This window comes from Phaenicophaeus curvirostris, chromosome 19 (assembly GCF_032191515.1).
Source record: "Phaenicophaeus curvirostris isolate KB17595 chromosome 19, BPBGC_Pcur_1.0, whole genome shotgun sequence".
NCBI lineage: Eukaryota > Metazoa > Chordata > Aves > Cuculiformes > Cuculidae > Phaenicophaeus > Phaenicophaeus curvirostris.
In genome coordinates this window covers 12429584-12447437 of record NC_091410.1, presented here as the reverse complement: position 1 = coordinate 12447437, position 17854 = coordinate 12429584, and the positions used below count along the sequence as shown (strand labels likewise).

The 17854-nt window shown below is 42.5% G+C and overlaps 3 protein-coding genes across 3 annotated transcripts in view; 2 read left to right on the top strand and 1 right to left on the bottom strand.

Annotated features, from left to right (window-relative positions):
- SCPEP1 (serine carboxypeptidase 1) overlaps positions 1 to 17854 on the top strand; it is a 108372-nt gene that overhangs the window by 59267 nt on the left and 31251 nt on the right. The window lies entirely within an intron of this gene.
- MMD (monocyte to macrophage differentiation associated) overlaps positions 1 to 17854 on the bottom strand; it is a 372596-nt gene that overhangs the window by 335159 nt on the left and 19583 nt on the right. The window lies entirely within an intron of this gene.
- On the top strand, positions 1912 to 12448 carry DGKE (diacylglycerol kinase epsilon). The gene is made up of 11 exons (XM_069872219.1): positions 1912 to 2475; positions 4549 to 4708; positions 5176 to 5295; positions 5988 to 6131; positions 8028 to 8185; positions 8475 to 8526; positions 8688 to 8801; positions 9385 to 9456; positions 9966 to 10093; positions 10688 to 10799; positions 11107 to 12448. The coding sequence occupies exons 1-11, from the start codon at positions 2030 to 2032 to the stop codon at positions 11296 to 11298; spliced, it is 1698 nt and encodes a 565-aa protein (XP_069728320.1). The 5' UTR covers positions 1912 to 2029; the 3' UTR covers positions 11299 to 12448.

The window sequence follows — 17854 nt, the reverse complement described above, 5'->3', positions numbered from 1 at the left end:
TGGGTGATAGGATGATTTCAAAGACATCTGGCCCGAAGTTTTGAATCAGGCTATTATCTGCTCACACATTCTCAGCATAACTCTGTTCCTGAGGGAAAGAAAATAAAAGACCTTTCTTCCACTTCAGGCTTCAGAGTTACGCTGGATATTTTGGATTTCTGAAAACAAAACACATCACCTTACAGCTAGCGTAGCAAGTGATGGTTTCAGGTGCCTAAGATAAACAATTGGGTTTTAAAAGCAACAATTACCCATTTCTGAATGTCAATCTCGAAGGCAGCCCCAAAAGGGCCCCTTTCTCAGAAATTGTCTCTAACTTTCCTCCAGCACCGAAGATCATATTAATGTGGTTTAACTCTAGCAAAGCCAGATTATCACAGTTGAGAGATTTTTATCAAATTAATAGAACCATGCAGGTAAAAATTCACATCATTCTTCTCTTTTCAGGTCAAGTTTGTAGAAAACAGGATTATAAATGTCCTTAACTAGTGAACAGAGCGTGAAGTAAGAATGTGAGTTTAACAAACATCGTTGCAAGCTGCTCATTTCTGCCCTGAGAAGTGTGACTGCCCGGATCCATCCCGAGCAGCGCCTGCAGCACCAGCATCACCCATCTGTAAGAAAAGAAGTAAGTGTTCCTTTTAATTACAGCATATGAAACAGGTAGGCAGAATTGATCAGCAACGCTCACACGAGGGATGTGAGTACCAAGGGAAAGGTGCATCCCCACAGCTCCTGCAGCCCAGGCCAGCTGGGCTCCAAGCAGCCCTGCTCTTCTGTGCCTTTTTATTCTCCAAAGAAGTGGTGTTTGTTGTTTGTGCTGCTGTGTCTGTGCGGGGCAGCCAGTTTTGATGAAATCCAGCAAAGAGCTGTGAGTCTCTAATGTTCAGATGCAGAAAGGTTCAAGAAATCCAACAGCCAGTCAAAGAGCGAGGCTCCGCGGTGCATGCGAGTTGCAGCAGTCCAGAGGCTGAGCAGTTATGGTCCCGTTGGGGGACTTCTCTTGCAAACCTGAGTATTATCAGTGTGTTTTGAGATACTAATAGCCTGCACGGCATGATAGGCGATGTACAAGGTCTGACATGAGACTAACCCTACAGCTCAGGAACCAAGAGTGGAAGCGAAGAGACAAAGGGGCGGGTATGGAATATGTTCTCACCAGTAACAGTGAGACAAGGCTCAGCTCAATCATTTCACTCAGTGCGAGTGGACATGTGTTCAAATAGATATTTTCTTGCTATCAATCAGAAAATATTAGTGTGGAATTATGAGATGAAGCACTTATAGCTGGGCTCACAATAGCACAAACAGTACGGTTGCTGAGCCCAAAGCTCCTGCCTCGGCTTGTCGCCTGGAGCACCGGCCAGGCTGAGAGGGTTGGGGTTGTTCATCCTGGAGAGGAGAAGGCTCTGGGGAGACCTCGGGACACCTTTCAGCACTGAAAGGGGCTCCAGGAAAGCTGGGGAGAGGGACTTTTTGCAAGGGCATGAAGTGATGGGACAAGGGGGAAATGGCATTGAATTGGAAGGGGGAAATTTAGAAGAGATCTTAGGAAGGGATGTTTTCTTGGGGTGGCTGCCCCCTCCTTGGAGGTGTTCCAGGCCGGGCTGGATGGGACTCTCGGAGCCCCTGGTCCCGCGGGGGGCGTTCCAGGCCGGGCTGGATGGGACTCTCGGAGCCCCTGGTCCCGCGGGGGGGGTTCCAGGCCGGGTTGGATGGGACTCGGAGCCCCTGGTCCGGCGGGAGGCGTTCCAGGCCGGTGGGGGTGGGACTGCGTGGGCTCGGCGCTCCCCGCCCCCGCTGCCCACGTGCTTCCGGCCGCCGCCGCCCCCTGGCAACGCGCACTTCCGCTTCCGGCGTCCCCCCGGGGAGCGCGGGGCCTGGCGTCCCGGGGCCCGGCGGCGAGAGGCGCTCGGTCCCGGTGCGGGGCCCGGGGATGCTCCTGCAGCGAGGGGGCCGCTCCCGGGCCGGCCTCGCCGCCCGCCCGGGCCGTGCGAGGGGTTAGGGCGGCGCGGCGAGCGGCCGAGGGATGGAAGGGAGCGGCGCGGCCTCCTCGGCGGTGGCGGACGGGAGCCTGGTGCTGTGGACGCTGTGCTCGGTGCTGCTGCCGGTGCTGCTGACGCTGTGGTGCAGCGTGCGGCGGTCGCGGCGGCGGCTGCTGAGGCGGGACGCGTTCGGGAAGAGCGAGCACGACTGGCGCTACACGGACCTGTTCGGGCAGCCGTCCTACTGCTGCGTGTGCGCGCAGCACATCCTGCAGGGCGCCTTCTGCGGCTGCTGCGGGCTGCGCGTCAGCGAGGGCTGCCTCCGCACGGCCGACCGCCTCTTCCCCTGCAAGGAGATCGTCCTGAGGAGCGAGGCCGGGGCGCGGGGCGCCATGCGGCACCGCTGGGTCCGGGGCAACGTCCCGCTCTGCAGCCTCTGCCTGGTGTGCGGGCAGCAGTGCGGCACCCAGCCCAAGCTCTGCGACTACAGGTGCTGCCTCGAAGTTCTCTTGAGCTTAAGAGCTTAGAAAAGTCGAATATGAAACTATTAAGCTTGAGAGAGTCGAATATGAATCTGTTAGGCTTAAGAGAATCAAACGCAAAACTGTTAGGAGCTTAAAAGAGTCAAATATGAAACTTAAGGTCTTGAAAGAGTTGAATATGAAGCTGTTAAGAGTTTAAAAGAGTCAAGTATGAAACCGTTAAGCTTAAGAGCTTGAGAGAGTTGAATAGGAACCTGTTAAGAGAGTCGAATATGAAACTGTTAAGCTTGAGAGTTTGAAAGAGTCAAGTTTAAAACTGTTAAGTTTAAGAGCTTGAGAGAGCTGAATATGAAACTATTAAGCTTAAGAGCTTAAAAGAGACAAATGTGAAACTGTTAAGCTTAAGAGAGTTGAATGTGAAACCGTTAAGCTTGAGAGAGTTGAATATGAAACTGTTAAGTTTAAGAGCTTGAAAGAGCCGAATATGGAACTGTTAAGTTTAAGAGAATTGAATATGAAACTGTTAATTCTAACATTTCCATATTTGACTAAGCGCTTAAAAGAGCTCTTAAGCGTTTGAATTAAAACAGGTGCTCGTAGGTAATTGGAGATACGGGTTGCATCTGTCATTCGCTTGTTCTCTACATTGTATTACTCCAGTGTGATGCATTGGCTGTTGTGTCCTTACGTATAAAAGACTCCTCATGTCCAGGAAAGATTATATTTTAGGGCATGGCCTTAAAAACATTCTAACATGCTTGTCATTTGTACAATGGGTAGCCTGAGCAGTTTGAGTGGCACAGCTCAGTCCAGAGAATCAAAACATGTATGCATCTCTGCAAAACTGGTATCAGCTCAGTATAATTTGAACAACCAACTATCCTATAGTTGGTTTACGTTGTTCATTTTTAAGGATGCTAAAAAAAATAACCTAATGGGAAGTTTTAAAATTTACTGTGATATACCTATTGTTAGTTTGCAGTAAGAGCAGTAAAAAATTATCAAGGAACCATTGAACAGGCCTGTACTGTTATAAATTTGGCTGCTTGCAGAGTTGGTATTCTATGCCAAAATACGCTGCTAGCAGTCCAGGTGCTGGGTACGGTGTAGGTGTTATTTCAGCCTTCTCCAAGGATGTCATATTTCCAGCATGTATTTCTGCCAGCTTTTGCTTTGTATCTGTGTGATGCAATCAAATAGCTTGGTAAGTAAACAATTTACAGTGTAAATCAGCGTACTATTAGAAACAAAACCTTGAGAAGAGAGCGTGTGGGAGAAGAGGGAAGGAGAGAGGATTTTGGAGGCAAAAGGAAGAAGGTGAAGAAAGTCACGGTACAGGGCGAGTATCATTGCTGCTCTAGTTGTGTGCTGGATTAGTCAGGAGGTCTCCAAAAATAGCTTTCACAGCTGCTTAAGCCAAGGCTTTGAATGCAGCAAATGAGGATTAACATTCTGCGGAGGCTAGCAGTGGGAATTACAGCATTTCCTCTTGTTCTGGTCCCTCTTGTTCTGGTCCCTCTTCCAGGACAGCTTTTAGAACAGGTAGAAAGCTGAGCAGGCTTGCATAACCAAATCCCATCAGCCTTGTACGCTACTGTGTAAACTATTAGGTTTATCTTAAAGAGGTATTATCAATCTCAATTAATCTTACTAGTAACGCTTCATTAAATTGAACTCTAGTGTTTTATCCGCACTTTTTTAAAGGTGGGTAGGAGTTCAGTTTTTGATGCGAGCTTTCAGCGTAACCATTTATATCACAAACAGTGCAAGAGGGTGTTTATAGCGGCTGGTTCTGAAATTAAAATGATTAGAAATAATTTAAAACTATTGGATTTTTTCAGAGAAATCAAATACTTTTCTAGACTTGCAGCACGTGGCCAAGTTACATCATTTTCTGAAGCCAGTACGTAGTCATGTGAACTTCCAGGGATTGCATTGTTTTCTCTATAACGTGTTTAAAATATTACAGTGCATGTAAACGCAAGTCCTTTTCAGAAAGTTAGTCTCTCTAAAATAAATGAGCCCAATCAATGTGCCTGTTGTTTGAGGATATTTATCTTGTGCTTTGGTCTTTTTTCTAGATGTGTGTGGTGTCAGTACACTGTACATGATGAATGCATGATGGATTCTTTAAAGACTGAGGAGTGTACATTTGGAGAATTCAGAGACTTAATTATTCCACCGTACTATTTGTCTACAATCAACCAGATGTGTAAAGACAAAAAAGCCAATTACGAAAAGGTAATTGTATTCTACTTCTTGGCTTTATCATATATTTAAAAAAACAAAACCAAAAAACACACGTTGAAACTTGAACTCAGTGCACTGTCATTAATAACTGTGATGTGAATGTTTTAATGTATATGAAGGTCTTGCAGTGTCAGTTCAAAGATGTTTGTCATTCTGTTAACATGGTAGTCAAAGCATGACCAGACGTTTGGATTTTGTTAATTCAAACGACGTTGAGATGTGGGTACCTTCCTTGAATGTTTTGTGGTTTTTCTGCTATTGTGTTCATAACATTCTAGTATTTGTTGTCCCAGACACTGTGCAACAGAAATCTTCAGCCTTGATGTGTCAAAAGTGTTTGTTTCTGTTTTGACTATTCCGGTAATTTATTCATTTCAGCACTTCCAGGAGACAGGTTTAGGAGCAAGGCTATAAATGTGTAGTATTTGTGTGACTGACTGACTTTTACCCTTTTGCAGGTGGTACCTTACTGCCGAAAATACTGGATGCCAGTCATCATACTGGCTAATACTCGTAGTGGAAACAACATGGGTGAAACATTACTAGGAGAATTTAAAATTCTGCTGAACCCTGTCCAGGTATTTACAATGAAACCCACTATACTATAAGAAAAGTTTAAATTAGAATAAACATTGTGTCGCTTGACAGATCTAATAGCAGTAGGATTTTGTGGAAGATAGAACAAACTGAATAGCGTGAATTTGCACCAGAAGTGCAGAGGCTTCTCCCGCCCCCAGTAATTCTGTTAATAGTCAGTATCCGGCTCTTCAAACAGTGTACAGCTTTTAGAAAATGAAATGTTTAGATCATCTTAATATGAAGCCTGTATTTATTACATCACTTTACTTGTGAAAATATCAGTGTTTATAGTTGTTGTTTTGTGTTGTCGCATTCCCCTTAAAACCCTCTGGACGTCAACAACCCCCAGGATGTTGACGTAAGGAGGTTAGTTGTTCCTTGGATTTCCTGGCTGCACCCTGATGCTCCTCCCTTGAAGTTCAAAGCCCACCCATGGAGTACAGTCTAATAGAAATAATTGTGTTCATTTTCAATGCAGCGCAATAAAACTTCAGAAAGAATAAACTTAGGACTCTTTTAGCTCAGTTTATTGATGGCATTTGTTCCTAGAGAAGCAGCTGGAGCTCTGTCATGAATTTTGGAAACCAAATCCGGCTCTTGAAAGTCAAGACAGCTCATTTGCTAGTGGGATATTGTAAAGAGAGAACCAGCCTCAGGAACTAAACGGACTCTGTATTTTCATTTCTTCTAGGTTTTTGATCTAAGCAAAATCACACCTGCAAAAGCGCTCCAACTTTGTACCTTGCTGCCTTGCAATGCGGTCAGGGTTCTCGTCTGTGGTGGGGACGGCACAGTGGGCTGGGTGCTGGATGCGATCGATGAAATGAAGATAAAGGTATTGTGGTTTTAAAATTTAAAGATGTCTTACAGTGAAATGACTTTTGCTGCTGCTGAAGTGCTGTACCTGATCTCTCACCTGCGGTTGTTGTTTTCATCTTCCTGAATAAGCCTACAGAGAATATTTGCAGAACTGCTTATATGGGGGAATAACCCATCTTGTTATAAGCCCCTGTACTTCAGGAAAAATTTGAAAGCTTTAGGTTTTAAGTTATATTTAAAGTTATTCTCTTCTGTAGAGCAAGAAAAGAATAAGCTACAGAATGTTATGCATTTGTCTTTCCTCTTTTTCTAAACAGATTTATTTTGTTGTGAATGGCATTGCTAACAATTGCTAACGTGCTTTGACTGCTCATTTCTCTCAGCACAATCCACCTTTTATAATAACCTCATATTTTTTCTGGCCCTACTGCATCAGTTGCCAGTGCATAAATAAATGAGGTGATTTACTTCTCCTCCTTGTCATATATTCTGAAGAGTCTATCAGTCTGCAGCTTAACCTACTAATAGCAAGTGAAGAAGGAAGAAATGAGCTGTGTTTACTGTTGATTTAAAATGGAAGGTATTCCAGTTTACAGGGTACTACTAAGAACTCCTGAGAAAATTCAGAACGAGGAATAATTACTAGGACCAAACAAACTCTTCCTCTTATTATAAAGGGAAGAAAGTTTCTCCTCTTATATCAATGTCTTTATTTCATTGTTTTTCCTGCAGCTTTCTTGTTAATACATGAAATGCTGTAGTTGAAGGCTGTTATTACAAATTCATGCATAGTCAAACTGAACTTTGAGAATTGTTATATGCTGATAAAGTATAAATGAAACAACGTGTAACTATAAAGGCTAATGAGTATGAGCATAGGTTTACTTGGTCTTGGACAGTTGATAGATCGCCCCTTAAAGCCAATGTAGTTAATAAAATTTGGGTGTTTTTTTGTTTCCAAGTATCCAGATGGAGTCATTGGAGTTATGTAAATAGTGTTGAGATTATCAGCCTCAACAGGTTATAACCCTCTCTGTTATCAGCAGTCGGTGTTATCAGCAGTTGCTTCTTTCGTTTATCTTGACTCTCAAATACAGATTAGCTGGCTGATACCTCTTCTTGAAAAAACAGCAACTGTAATGCCAGCTATTGCAAGTATTTTACACAGCTGAATTTCAAGGGCCACAGTACATCTGAAATAAGCATTCACCCTTCTGTGGTGAAGAGAGCAATGACCATTGCTAAGGGCGATTGTCTTGATTGTCTGCTTCTGTCCCTTGCTCTGTGATCCACAGCAGTGATTATTGCCTGCCTCGTCTGTTGATGATGGTTGGATCTGTGTGTGTCATCTCTGAAACTTGCTTTTCTTCTTTGACTACGTGATTTTCTGCCTGTGGCTGGATACCCTGGATTACCTGCATCTGTTGGTTTAGACATAACCTTACTTCGGTCTCGTAAGAGTATTTGGTGCCTTGTTATGATTCACAGCCTCACATGTTACATCTGTGTCCACTTCCCTTCACAGAGGTGTGTGCAGTGTTAGTAACTCGCCCAGGCCTTCAGCAAGTCACCAGTGTGTAACCAGGGAATCAGATCAGGAGCTCAGGCTTCCACTTCCAGATCTGAAGCATCACTCTTATGAGGGAATACTCTGTTCAGTCTTAATAATGCATTGTTTCCATGTTGTGTTTCTATTCTTCCCACTATGGTTTAATATTTCCTTCCTTTGCATTACCCTTGACTAAGTACTTAAACGTGCTGCGGGCTCTCTCATGCTGCCAGCTCTATTGCTCTGCACTGTGTAACAAGCTGCTGTGAAGAGTAATTATATTTATCTAACCTGAGCATTTGGGGTTGAAAGAGAGAAAATGAATGCTGAAGAAGGAGCTAATATGCAGTTTCTGTATCCTAGGGGCAAGAGCGTTTTATTCCACAAGTTGCAATTTTACCTCTGGGAACAGGTAACGACCTGTCTAATACACTGGGCTGGGGCGCAGGTTATGCTGGAGAGGTCCCCGTAGAACAAATCTTACGGAACGTCATGGAGGCAGATGGAATCAAACTAGACAGGTAAGTGACAGTGAAAAGATAAACTACTGCAGCTCTCCTGGTCCTTAGTTGCAGCAGCACATGCAAAGAAACGCAAGGATTGCTGGAGGGAACTGCAGAATAACTGAGGTCCAAAATAAATCTTTATTTAGTTGTTCTACAAGGCTGAACTCTTCCATAATTTAGCTGAAAGTGAATCTTTTAAGTTGATCCTAGTATAGGTATGAGATTCCTAACTACAGCTTGGATACTAAGCAAGAAGTGTCTGTCTGTCGTGAGTCTAAGTAATGACTGGTTTTTTTTTTTTCAGATGGAAGGTTCAAGTAACAAACAAAGGATACTACAACCTAAGGAAACCAAAGGTATGGTTTGCAAGTATAAACTTGGATTTTGTGGTGAACCTGTTTATACTTATTATGTTTATACTTGTTTTTCCGGTTACCTCCTTCACCTAAAACACCGTGACTTCTAAATCCTAGTAATGATATTTAATAAGACCATAATTAGAAGTTCTGTCTTACAGGTATTCACAATGAACAACTACTTTTCTATAGGACCCGATGCCCTCATGGCTTTAAATTTTCATGCTCATCGTGAGAAGACGCCCTCCTTGTTTTCCAGCAGAATTATTAATAAGGTGTGTTTGGTAAAGTGACATTTTCTTCTTGTAGTTATTGACCTAAGGCTATTTTTTGCTTTATGTTGCTTTGCTCTCTTACTTCCTTTCACGCCATTTTAAGAGCTTGAACTAATTTTTCTTGGGGATGGGGTTCATGGGTAAAACATGTTTCCAGTCTATTCACAAGTGTTCTGCCTTGCCTCTGCTTGCTTGCAGAACATGCTGTTTGTTTGATTTTTGTTTAGAAAGTCCAATTGCTTTAAAACTTAGAATCATAGAATAACCAGGTTGGAAGAGACCCACCGGATCATCGAGTCCAACCATTCCTATCAAACACTTGCTTATCAAACTTTCTCTCTTTCTATAACTTAATGGGTTAAGGATGTTGCCTGTTTACTTTTAAAGTGAAAACAGATTTCTTACATGAGTTGTAGCCTATCTCTTGAAGAAAGTTTAGTTGAAGGATGTGCAAATATGTTACAAGTGAATTTTAGATAAGCTTTGCAGGACCATAACTATGCATGGATATTTCAAATAGTTTTCCTATGTATTGCCTTTTTCTAACAGTGTTTTCTCCCTGTTATTGGTGATTTTTTAACAGGCTGTTTATTTTTTTTATGGAACCAAAGACTGCTTAGTACAAGAATGTAAAGATCTTAATAAAAAGGTTGAGGTAAGTTTTTTAACTTGCTTATTCCCTGGGCAGCCAATGAAAAGTGTAAACACTTACCTTGGGAAAGGAAAGAGAAATAGCTTTGCAGCTGATATCTATGTGATAGTTGTATAGGGGTGGCTCTGGACTTGAAGTATTTTTGATGCCTCTGCTATCTGCAGCTCACTCCATGGAATTCATATCATTGAGCTTACTGAAAACTAATTTCTTTTTCTGGCCTTGACTCAGCTCTGTGAGTTCAAGTACTGATATTGAGATAAAGTTTGCATTTGCACAAGAGGCTTACATAAGTGAAGGTTCCTTTTTCTGTTCTCAGTTAACAGAAATTTATTACAGCTTAGGATATCTTGTGAAATCACAAGTTGGTTTTTTTTTAAAGAAAATGTTTTATTTGCACAGATCCTGTGTTTCTTCAATTCAAAAAATTTGAATGCATAAAGAGAATAACTAGCTTATGTTGAAGTACTGGATTTGATCCACAGTAACTAACTTATGTTTGTCTTTTAAAGCTAGAGTTGGATGGTGAGAGAATCGAGTTGCCCAATTTGGAAGGAATCATTGTCCTGAATATTGGATATTGGGGAGGAGGCTGTAGGCTCTGGGAAGGAATGGGTGATGAACCTTATCCCTTGGCGAGGTACACAGTGCGTCTTTTTCCTTTTTGTCCTTTAGCAGTTCTTGTAGTGTAAGCAGTTCCCTCCCGCAGGCTGTGCTTGTGTAGCCAGCCCTGCCTGAAAGTCAGAAGGATTCCTTGTGACAGGAGGCAAGCTCAGATTTTAATTTTCCTCAGAGGCTTGGACTACGTACATCCCACGCATCAGTTTTTTTAAGACCTTCTAAAAATGCCTGGCGTGGTCAAACAATAGCATTGAAGAGGCTATTAAACATAAAGGTAGCCTTCAAAAAGTTGAAGATATGTCCATTTCAGAGTATAATAGACGCTAAAGTATAGTGACAAAGCAAGACAAAATTTTTGCGCCCATGCTTTGAGTAAATTGGCTGATGTGATCCTAAAGAGGAGGATAGGTGGGTGCATTAGCTCTTCCCTGTTGTGACTTCCTTTTTCAGAAGCTGTGTATGTGAATGTACTTCACAGCTCTGTTAAAAGGGTTACGATCCTGGATTTCTAAATATTTGGTCCTGATCCTTTACCAAAATCCAAAACACTCAGCCATTAAAAGATATTCCTGTAGACTAGTAACTGAAAAGAGTCTTCTTTCTCAATTCGTAGGCATGATGATGGCCTTCTGGAAGTTGTTGGTGTTCATGGCTCTTTCCACTGTGCGCAGATTCAGGTGAAGCTGGCGAACCCTGTTCGCTTGGGGCAAGCGCACACCGTGAGGGTGAGTGGGGGTTTGTGACTCCCTTTCCCCAAATGGCTTTTAATACACAGCACAGAATCACAAGCACTCCCTGTCTGATCTGAAGTTGCAGTTTGCAGTTGAGCTAGATGTGTTCTCTTGCTTACTAAAAAATTATTTCTGTCATAATTCACAGTCCTCTGTGGCTGTGTTTGGTGATCTCTGAGTGCAGCTGATTATGTACTGAGGCCAGGCTGAAAACATGCAGCATCAGTGTATCGTATTTAAAAGGTATTTTCAGAGCTGCTTTCAAGTGATCTGCTGATCGTGTGTTTGTGTTCAATACTAGCTGATCTTGAAGAGTTCCAAGATGCCGATGCAGGTGGATGGAGAGCCGTGGGCGCAGGGGCCCTGCACCGTTACCATAACTCACAAGACACACGCACTGATGTTGTATCACTCGGGTGAACAAACGGATGATGAAGCTTCCAGCATGTCTGAGCAAGACCACGTGAGAGAGCAGACGGATGAAGATGTATAGATTTTGTGGAATTGAATGCAATACGGTGATAAACTTCAGCTCATTAACAACACTGAGAAGGCCTAACCTAGATTAAGGTTTATGCTGTAAGGTTCATACTTGTCAATGAACTAGAGCTGAGGAAGAGCCGTGCTTTCACATCCATGATAACTTTTTTGCCTTTTAATTGGGTGATGCTCAGCCTTTCTAGCTGGAAGTTTGCTACTGTGATGGCAGGAAACAGACACATACTGCAGCTGTTCCTTGCTGTGGAGTCAGATCTGCACATACACAGAATTGTATGCGAAAGGTTTGATGCCCTCAAAAAGGGGAACAGCTGTGAGTTTGGCCTGCTTCCACCTCCCCTCTTCCCCAGAACAGCTCCAAAACAGAAAACCACAGTAAGTAGGGTGTGGGGTGGCTTTCTGACAGTAGCCTGCCATCTCTTCTTGGGAGTGGAACAAATACTTCTAATCCACCTGCTTGACCAGGAGAGCAGAGAATCTGGGAGCTCTTCAGAAGGTGGTTAGCAAGATGCTTTTGGACCAAAGGTTTCTGGAAATGTTCTGTTAGTGAATGACCTTGTTCAGTGGCTGCGTAAGCCATAGGCAGAACACTCCTGAAGTCCCAGGTACCAGAATGGTTGGACTGTGACTTGCACTGAATGATCCTGTGACTGACTGCACGTCAGTTCGGTGAGGGACTAATTCTAGGTTTTTTTAAATATCAACATCTTAGTTCTTGAGGAAAACTTGGACAAAGGCGCTGTCTTTTTTAGCTGTTTACAGGAGAGTTTTAAAGAACTGATTATCCGTTAACTGTTTAAGAGTGGAGGTTGAGAGCTAAAATGGCAGAGGTTAGCAGATTCTGGCATTCCTATGTATGATTTGATTGTGAGAGAGTGTGGAAGCATTTATTTTCTGACTGGCTTTTAAGGGGACAAAGATACTTTGTTGGACCTGAAGCTCTTTCCCAAACAAATATGGAGGGGGAAAGATTGGTGACCTGTACTGAGAGTTAGAGTTAAGAACACTTACACAGTACACGGAAACTGTCTGTTTGGCACATCTGAAGCTTCTCAGGTTAAAAGCTTCTCAGGAGAAAACATCTTCATGGTTAACAGAAGTCAAAATCTGCTTTCTTTTTTCTTTTCTGTTGTAGGTATTTAGCCCTGCAGCAGGCGAGAGCTGTGAGATGAAGTTTAGAATTTGTCAGTAAGCAAGTCGGTCTAAGTCCAGTTGAGTTATTGAAGGTGATCTTCCAGTTAGGAAGAGAACTTGTGCTGAATGTGTTACGCGTAAGCCAAGGTCATAAGAGAAGCCTTGGTCTGAGCTTTGAGTGTTGCTGCTTTTGCCAGAACTCCTCCACTCTTTCTTTTTCCTTTTTTCTCTATGCTAGCTGACAGCAGTTCCATTGGGTAAAGTAGACTGTGTCTCTAGGCTTTGTAAAGTGAAATTTTTTCAACCAGCTATAAAATGCATTCGCATTAATGGTGAATGAACTATTTATATTTTAAAATAATTTATTGAAACTTTGGCAAAGTCAGTATTTTTAAAACCTTCAACCGTAATCCTCCTTGGAAGGCATTTTTAACTTGATGGTATTTGTTGTTGAAAGTGTATGTACTAGATCTTAATTACTACTGATTATCAGTGAATTTATAGCTGCCTGAAAATGTGACTGGAGTGTAATGCACTGTAAAGCAGAAGCCATTTGTAAATTCCACATTTGTTAGCCTTAGACACCTCATTTTAATTATTTTATTGTATGTGAATATAGAGAATAAATTAAGAGTTAAATCTATGTAAAAAGTGTTTAAAATACTCAAAAGTATACTAGGTTAGATAAATCCACTACTTTTTTTAGTAATGGGGTTCAATTTGTATTGGCTTCAAAATCTTACTGGTTAAGTTATTAATTTTTTTTAATAACTTGTAACCATCAGCATCCTAAAAATAGTTCTGTTGTATGCTCTGGTTGTTACATAACTGTTGTTTACAAACAAATGACAAGTCTCTGGAAGAGCAGGGTATGTGCTCTGAAAGGCAGGATTTCTTAAGAGAAAATGACACCACTGGCTACCTGATCTAAACTCTTCACAATACGGTTTAAAGAGTTGCCTGAACTGATGATTATTCAAATTTTCTATAGCCGAAGGACATAACTGTTTGAAAATTTCACTCTTTGAACTTCTGACATCTAACTAAAAAAAAATAATCAATGCCAACACTTGGAAAGTGTCCCTTTTTACAGTAAGTGCGCTGGCTTCTTCGCCTGTGCTTTGCCTGACTGGGTACCAGTGATGTTGTGCTGTGTTCGTGCAGGCAAGATCCTGCTGCTTGCTTAGTGCAGCTTGTTAGGAGTCCGGTTCTAAATGTGTGGAGTCCTCTTTGGGAAATGTAAACCCATCATACCTTCTGGAGAAACAAAGGAGAACTGGAAATGACAGTAGTGTTTAATTGGGTGCTTGTTTGGGACAAACCCTGGTAAATTGTCTTGTGTTGGACGGACCACCCCCTTCTTGCACAGGGAAGTGACAAAGTGTGAGTTGAACTTGTTGACTGTCGGTGATTGTAGCAAATGGCAGGTACCGCACTCGGCCATCGTAAGCACAGAGAGGCCCTTATAAAATTGGATTTGTGGTATGGGGCGTATTCTGCAAGGTCAAGGTGCCCAGTTCCCAGTCAGGCATGGAGTCATTCTTCTCATGTAACTGTGTGTACCTGACATATACATGTCAAAAGAAAAAAAAGTTGTTTTTAAACGTGGTGTTAGCACTGGAATCTGTTGGGAAGTTTTGCTGTTTCCAGCGTGCCGTACTGTGATTCAAATGTGTCCTCTTTTCCAGTGTGTTGCAAATTGGGTTAAAGCCAGTTTTGAGTTACCCTTTGGAACTGTTTTTAGTCCAACTGCAGAAAGTAAACATCGGCAATGGCCTCCTGGATTCTAGTGCTAACACGAATGAACTTTTCTAATTTGTAATATCACTGTAGCTGCTCAGTGTTGACATGTGTGTTGTGACTATGAAACTGCTCCCTGCTTTTTTGTTGTTGTAGGTGCATAAAGCACCAGTACAAATAGCTGCTCTGTAGCTCCTCTGAAAGATTGGAAACCTGAAAATACTGCAGTACATTCTCTATCCAGAAGATGGTACTGCGCAGCTGGAGCTCCTGTCCTGCACTGAAGAGTTTTCCCTTACCCCATTAATGATTAACACTGAAAAAAACGGTAAGGGCAGTGTTGCAAAAAGACAAATAATGAGTGAACTCACAAAGTTTGTTTTTATGTTTTAGTGCTGCATACACTAGCTTAACCAAAGTTTGGTGGCGTTCTGATAACTCCCTTTACTGTGGGTTCTCAATCCTGTGGTGTGCAATACAAAAAACTTGTAGGAGAGCCTTTCTGCGCTTGGCTGGCTGGGCCCGCTCAGTCCTCGCTTGTTTGTGCGCACACCGACAGGGTGTGTGTGCACGTTGTCACGTGCATCCACCTTCTCTCTTTGACTTTGTGTTGTCACTTCAGCAACTCATAGCAGGGTTAAACTGTTTGAAACGCTACCTGCACTTTGGATCTCCGTCCATGTCTGTCAAGTCTCTAAAGGTCAAACTTGCGTTCTTTCCCTTGAAACCAGCTGAGATGAATGGGGCTTACTTAGGTATTTTCTTCTAAGGATTTCCATTCCTGGTGTTTAAAGCAGGTTATGGTAGGATGGAGTGGTGAGCTTCCCTTCTGTCTGCTTTGCCCTTTGTTCCAGCTGGCTTGTCAGAAAGAAATTGGAAGTTGCTTCATATGGCTTGTTCTTAGCCCTTTGACCCAGCAATTTGGGTTTTTCAGTCACCATCGCCACTCCTGGGGGTATCTGAAAGGACTCCAAAGGTTCCCAGTCCCCCGGCCTATTCTGAAAGTACAATTTGTGTTCTTTGCTGCTGGGGAGGAACCTCCCTGCTCTCCACAGGTTGTGAGAACCCGTAGTTAAAGGTTGGGTGTCGGTTTGGCCAGTTCTATCTCCTTCTGCATTCTGTTGCACTGAAGCTCACAGTTTTTGTAGCATATGTTACTGTGTCTCACTGGTTAAAATGAACTTAAAGCACTGTTCTGTAGCTGTGAATGCCCAACGATATCCTTGGTGTAATACTTACTCTTTTTTTATGTGGTAACAAACGCTTCTTGGCAGAGCACCACTGTGTCCTAGTTAGTTAATCTGTGCGTAAGAGCAGGACACTCAGGAATCTTGGCATGTGTTCTAACTGCAAATCCTGGTTTGATCTGTAATCCATACTGGTTACGAGCCGTTTTCTTCCTTTTTGTTTAAAGATGCTCTGACTTGTTTTCTGACAAATTATAGCTGCTTCCTAAACGCAGGAGTGAAGCAGCAGAGACCACTTGTTCATTTAGCAGATAGGGATATTGAGAGAATTTACGTGTTCTGTATTTCAGCTTTGTTTAGGCCACAGTTCTGCAAGCACGGCATGATCAAAAATGTCTTTATCTCACTGAGTGCTGAATACCCAGTTCCAGTTCGGGGCTACCCAGGGAGGGAGTTCCAGCTGCAGTAGAGCCACATGCCTTGACTAAGCCTGGTGATGTTGCCCTCAAATGAGTTGAGGATCTAGCCCTTAACTGTTCAAGAATGTGAATGTATTCAACATTTTCCTTTGTTTCCAGCATTAATGCTGCCCTGTTTACTGTGCTGTTTACTCTTATTGCTGTATGCAATTCATTTGTTGCATTGTTTCATTTGCTACTTGTTTCTAGATTTCAGCATAAATATAATTTGCTTTTTAATAATAATAAGGGGGAATTTACATTCTGACTTTGTGTTCTGTATCTTCAGAGTTTACAGCCCTCAAAAGCCACTTTGCTATCAACTCTTTTAGTCCTTCACACACTGACAGCCATCTTCTTTGTAGGGTTTTTATAGTTAAACAGAATGGATCTTTATTTTTGTAGCTTGTAACTTCAGTATGTATAGCAGTTATTTCTATTTAGTAATTAGTGATCAGAATACTGTACAAATGTTACTTTTAAGAGCTGTAACTTTAAATTGGTAATAACTACTTACAAGAAAATACCAGCATGTTAAGTTTAAAAAAAAATGATATTTAGCTTGAATACTGTGATGCTGTGGCTCGGGACTTGTGTTGAATGTGTTTATGCATATATTCTGAAATTGCACTAAATAGGTTAAGAAATGAGCTTAAAATGCAAATATAGATTAAAAAGCAGAATTCATAACATATTTATGGTTTTTTTCAGCTGAGAGAAGTGACGTTTGGGGTTTGGTGTTTTGGTTTTCCCTCAGAACAGTTGGGAAGGAGCTGTCTGTGCTCCTGGTGGAACCGTTGTTCCCTTATTGGGGCAGTTTTGGATACGTATTATTTAGCACCCAACCATTAGCAAAAGCCATGCACACCATTCCTGCCTTTCCAAAACCAAAAGCTCAGAGCAAACCTGGCTGCTCACAGCTGTGAAGTGAATGAGATCTCACTTGCAAGCAAGTAGCCAGCCAGTAATATTGAACCTCCAATATAGATGTTTACAGTCAAAATGTGTTAGTTTGTTATTTTTTTTCTGGACATCAAATGATGTTTTCAAGTCTGAAATTACTTTTCCTTTCTGTTACAAAAGAAGGCTGGAATGAGGAGAAGGGGGTATTGCTGTAAAACTCTTAGCCATAAAACAGAGAAGTGTGTCCCTGGCTGCGTAGGAACATGAGGTGTGATTGTGGAGCATCTCATGAAAGCCTCTACTTTGTTTTTGTTGCAAAAGCCACCTTCTTTGGCTTTATCCGGTGTTTCTGAGGCGGGTGATGACACCATCACCCTGTGACTGTGCATTTGTGTGGATCATGACGTGTCGGTGATGTGCGGTGCTTGAGTACTTGGGCTGAGGTCTGTCTGTAAGGGGCTGTGGCTTCACTGCTGTCACAGAATCCCTGGTTCTGCGGGTGCTCCACAGGGACACAGGGAAACGGAAGGACACTGCTGTCTTCTCTGAGTTCCCAGAAGGTTCTTGAGAAATGTCTCCTCCATATTCTTCATAGAAATTTGTAAATATGGGTTTTTCACAGCACTGGCCCCGTTACTGAATTTCCTAATGCATCTTTTTGTTGTCTTGTTGTTTGTACTGTATTTCTCTGTAGATTAAAGCGTGTGGATTAAAGTGTTTAAACTCAGTTTTTCCTGTTCCTCACTATGCATAAAAGCAAATGTGAGTTTTCAGCTCCGTAACACCCTCGTGATGACAATAACTGCCTGGCTTTGGAGGGACGCACTATGGTCAGCCTGGTGGTTTTGAGACCAGCGGTGCGTGGGCAACACAGCAGCTGTGCTTCTGCCCACGATCCCTGCTGCAAAGTCCAAGCAATTTGAACTTCAGACATGTAGAAAACAAAATCTAGACAACATGGCAATGTCATTCAGATGTGAAACTAATTCTCTCTGGTAGCCCATAAGGATGTCTTGGCAGCTGCTTTCCTGCTTCTAGTCCATCCTGCTCCTCGACGTTTTCTCCTGAGAAGAAGCTGAGTTTGTACCACTTCGTGGATGTGTTGGAAAAGCCCACCCTTCACTGGTAA

Bases quoted from the DNA above. Each gene is read 5' to 3' on its own strand.
- DGKE (XM_069872219.1), top strand. From the start codon at position 2,030: ATGGAAGGGAGCGGCGCGGCCTCCTCGGCGGTGGCGGACGGGAGCCTG. The intron at 8,527-8,687 runs GTATGGTTTGCA...TCTGTCTTACAG, and splicing joins ACAACCTAAGGAAACCAAAG to GTATTCACAATGAACAACTA. The intron at 8,802-9,384 runs GTGTGTTTGGTA...ATTTTTTAACAG, and splicing joins CCAGCAGAATTATTAATAAG to GCTGTTTATTTTTTTTATGG.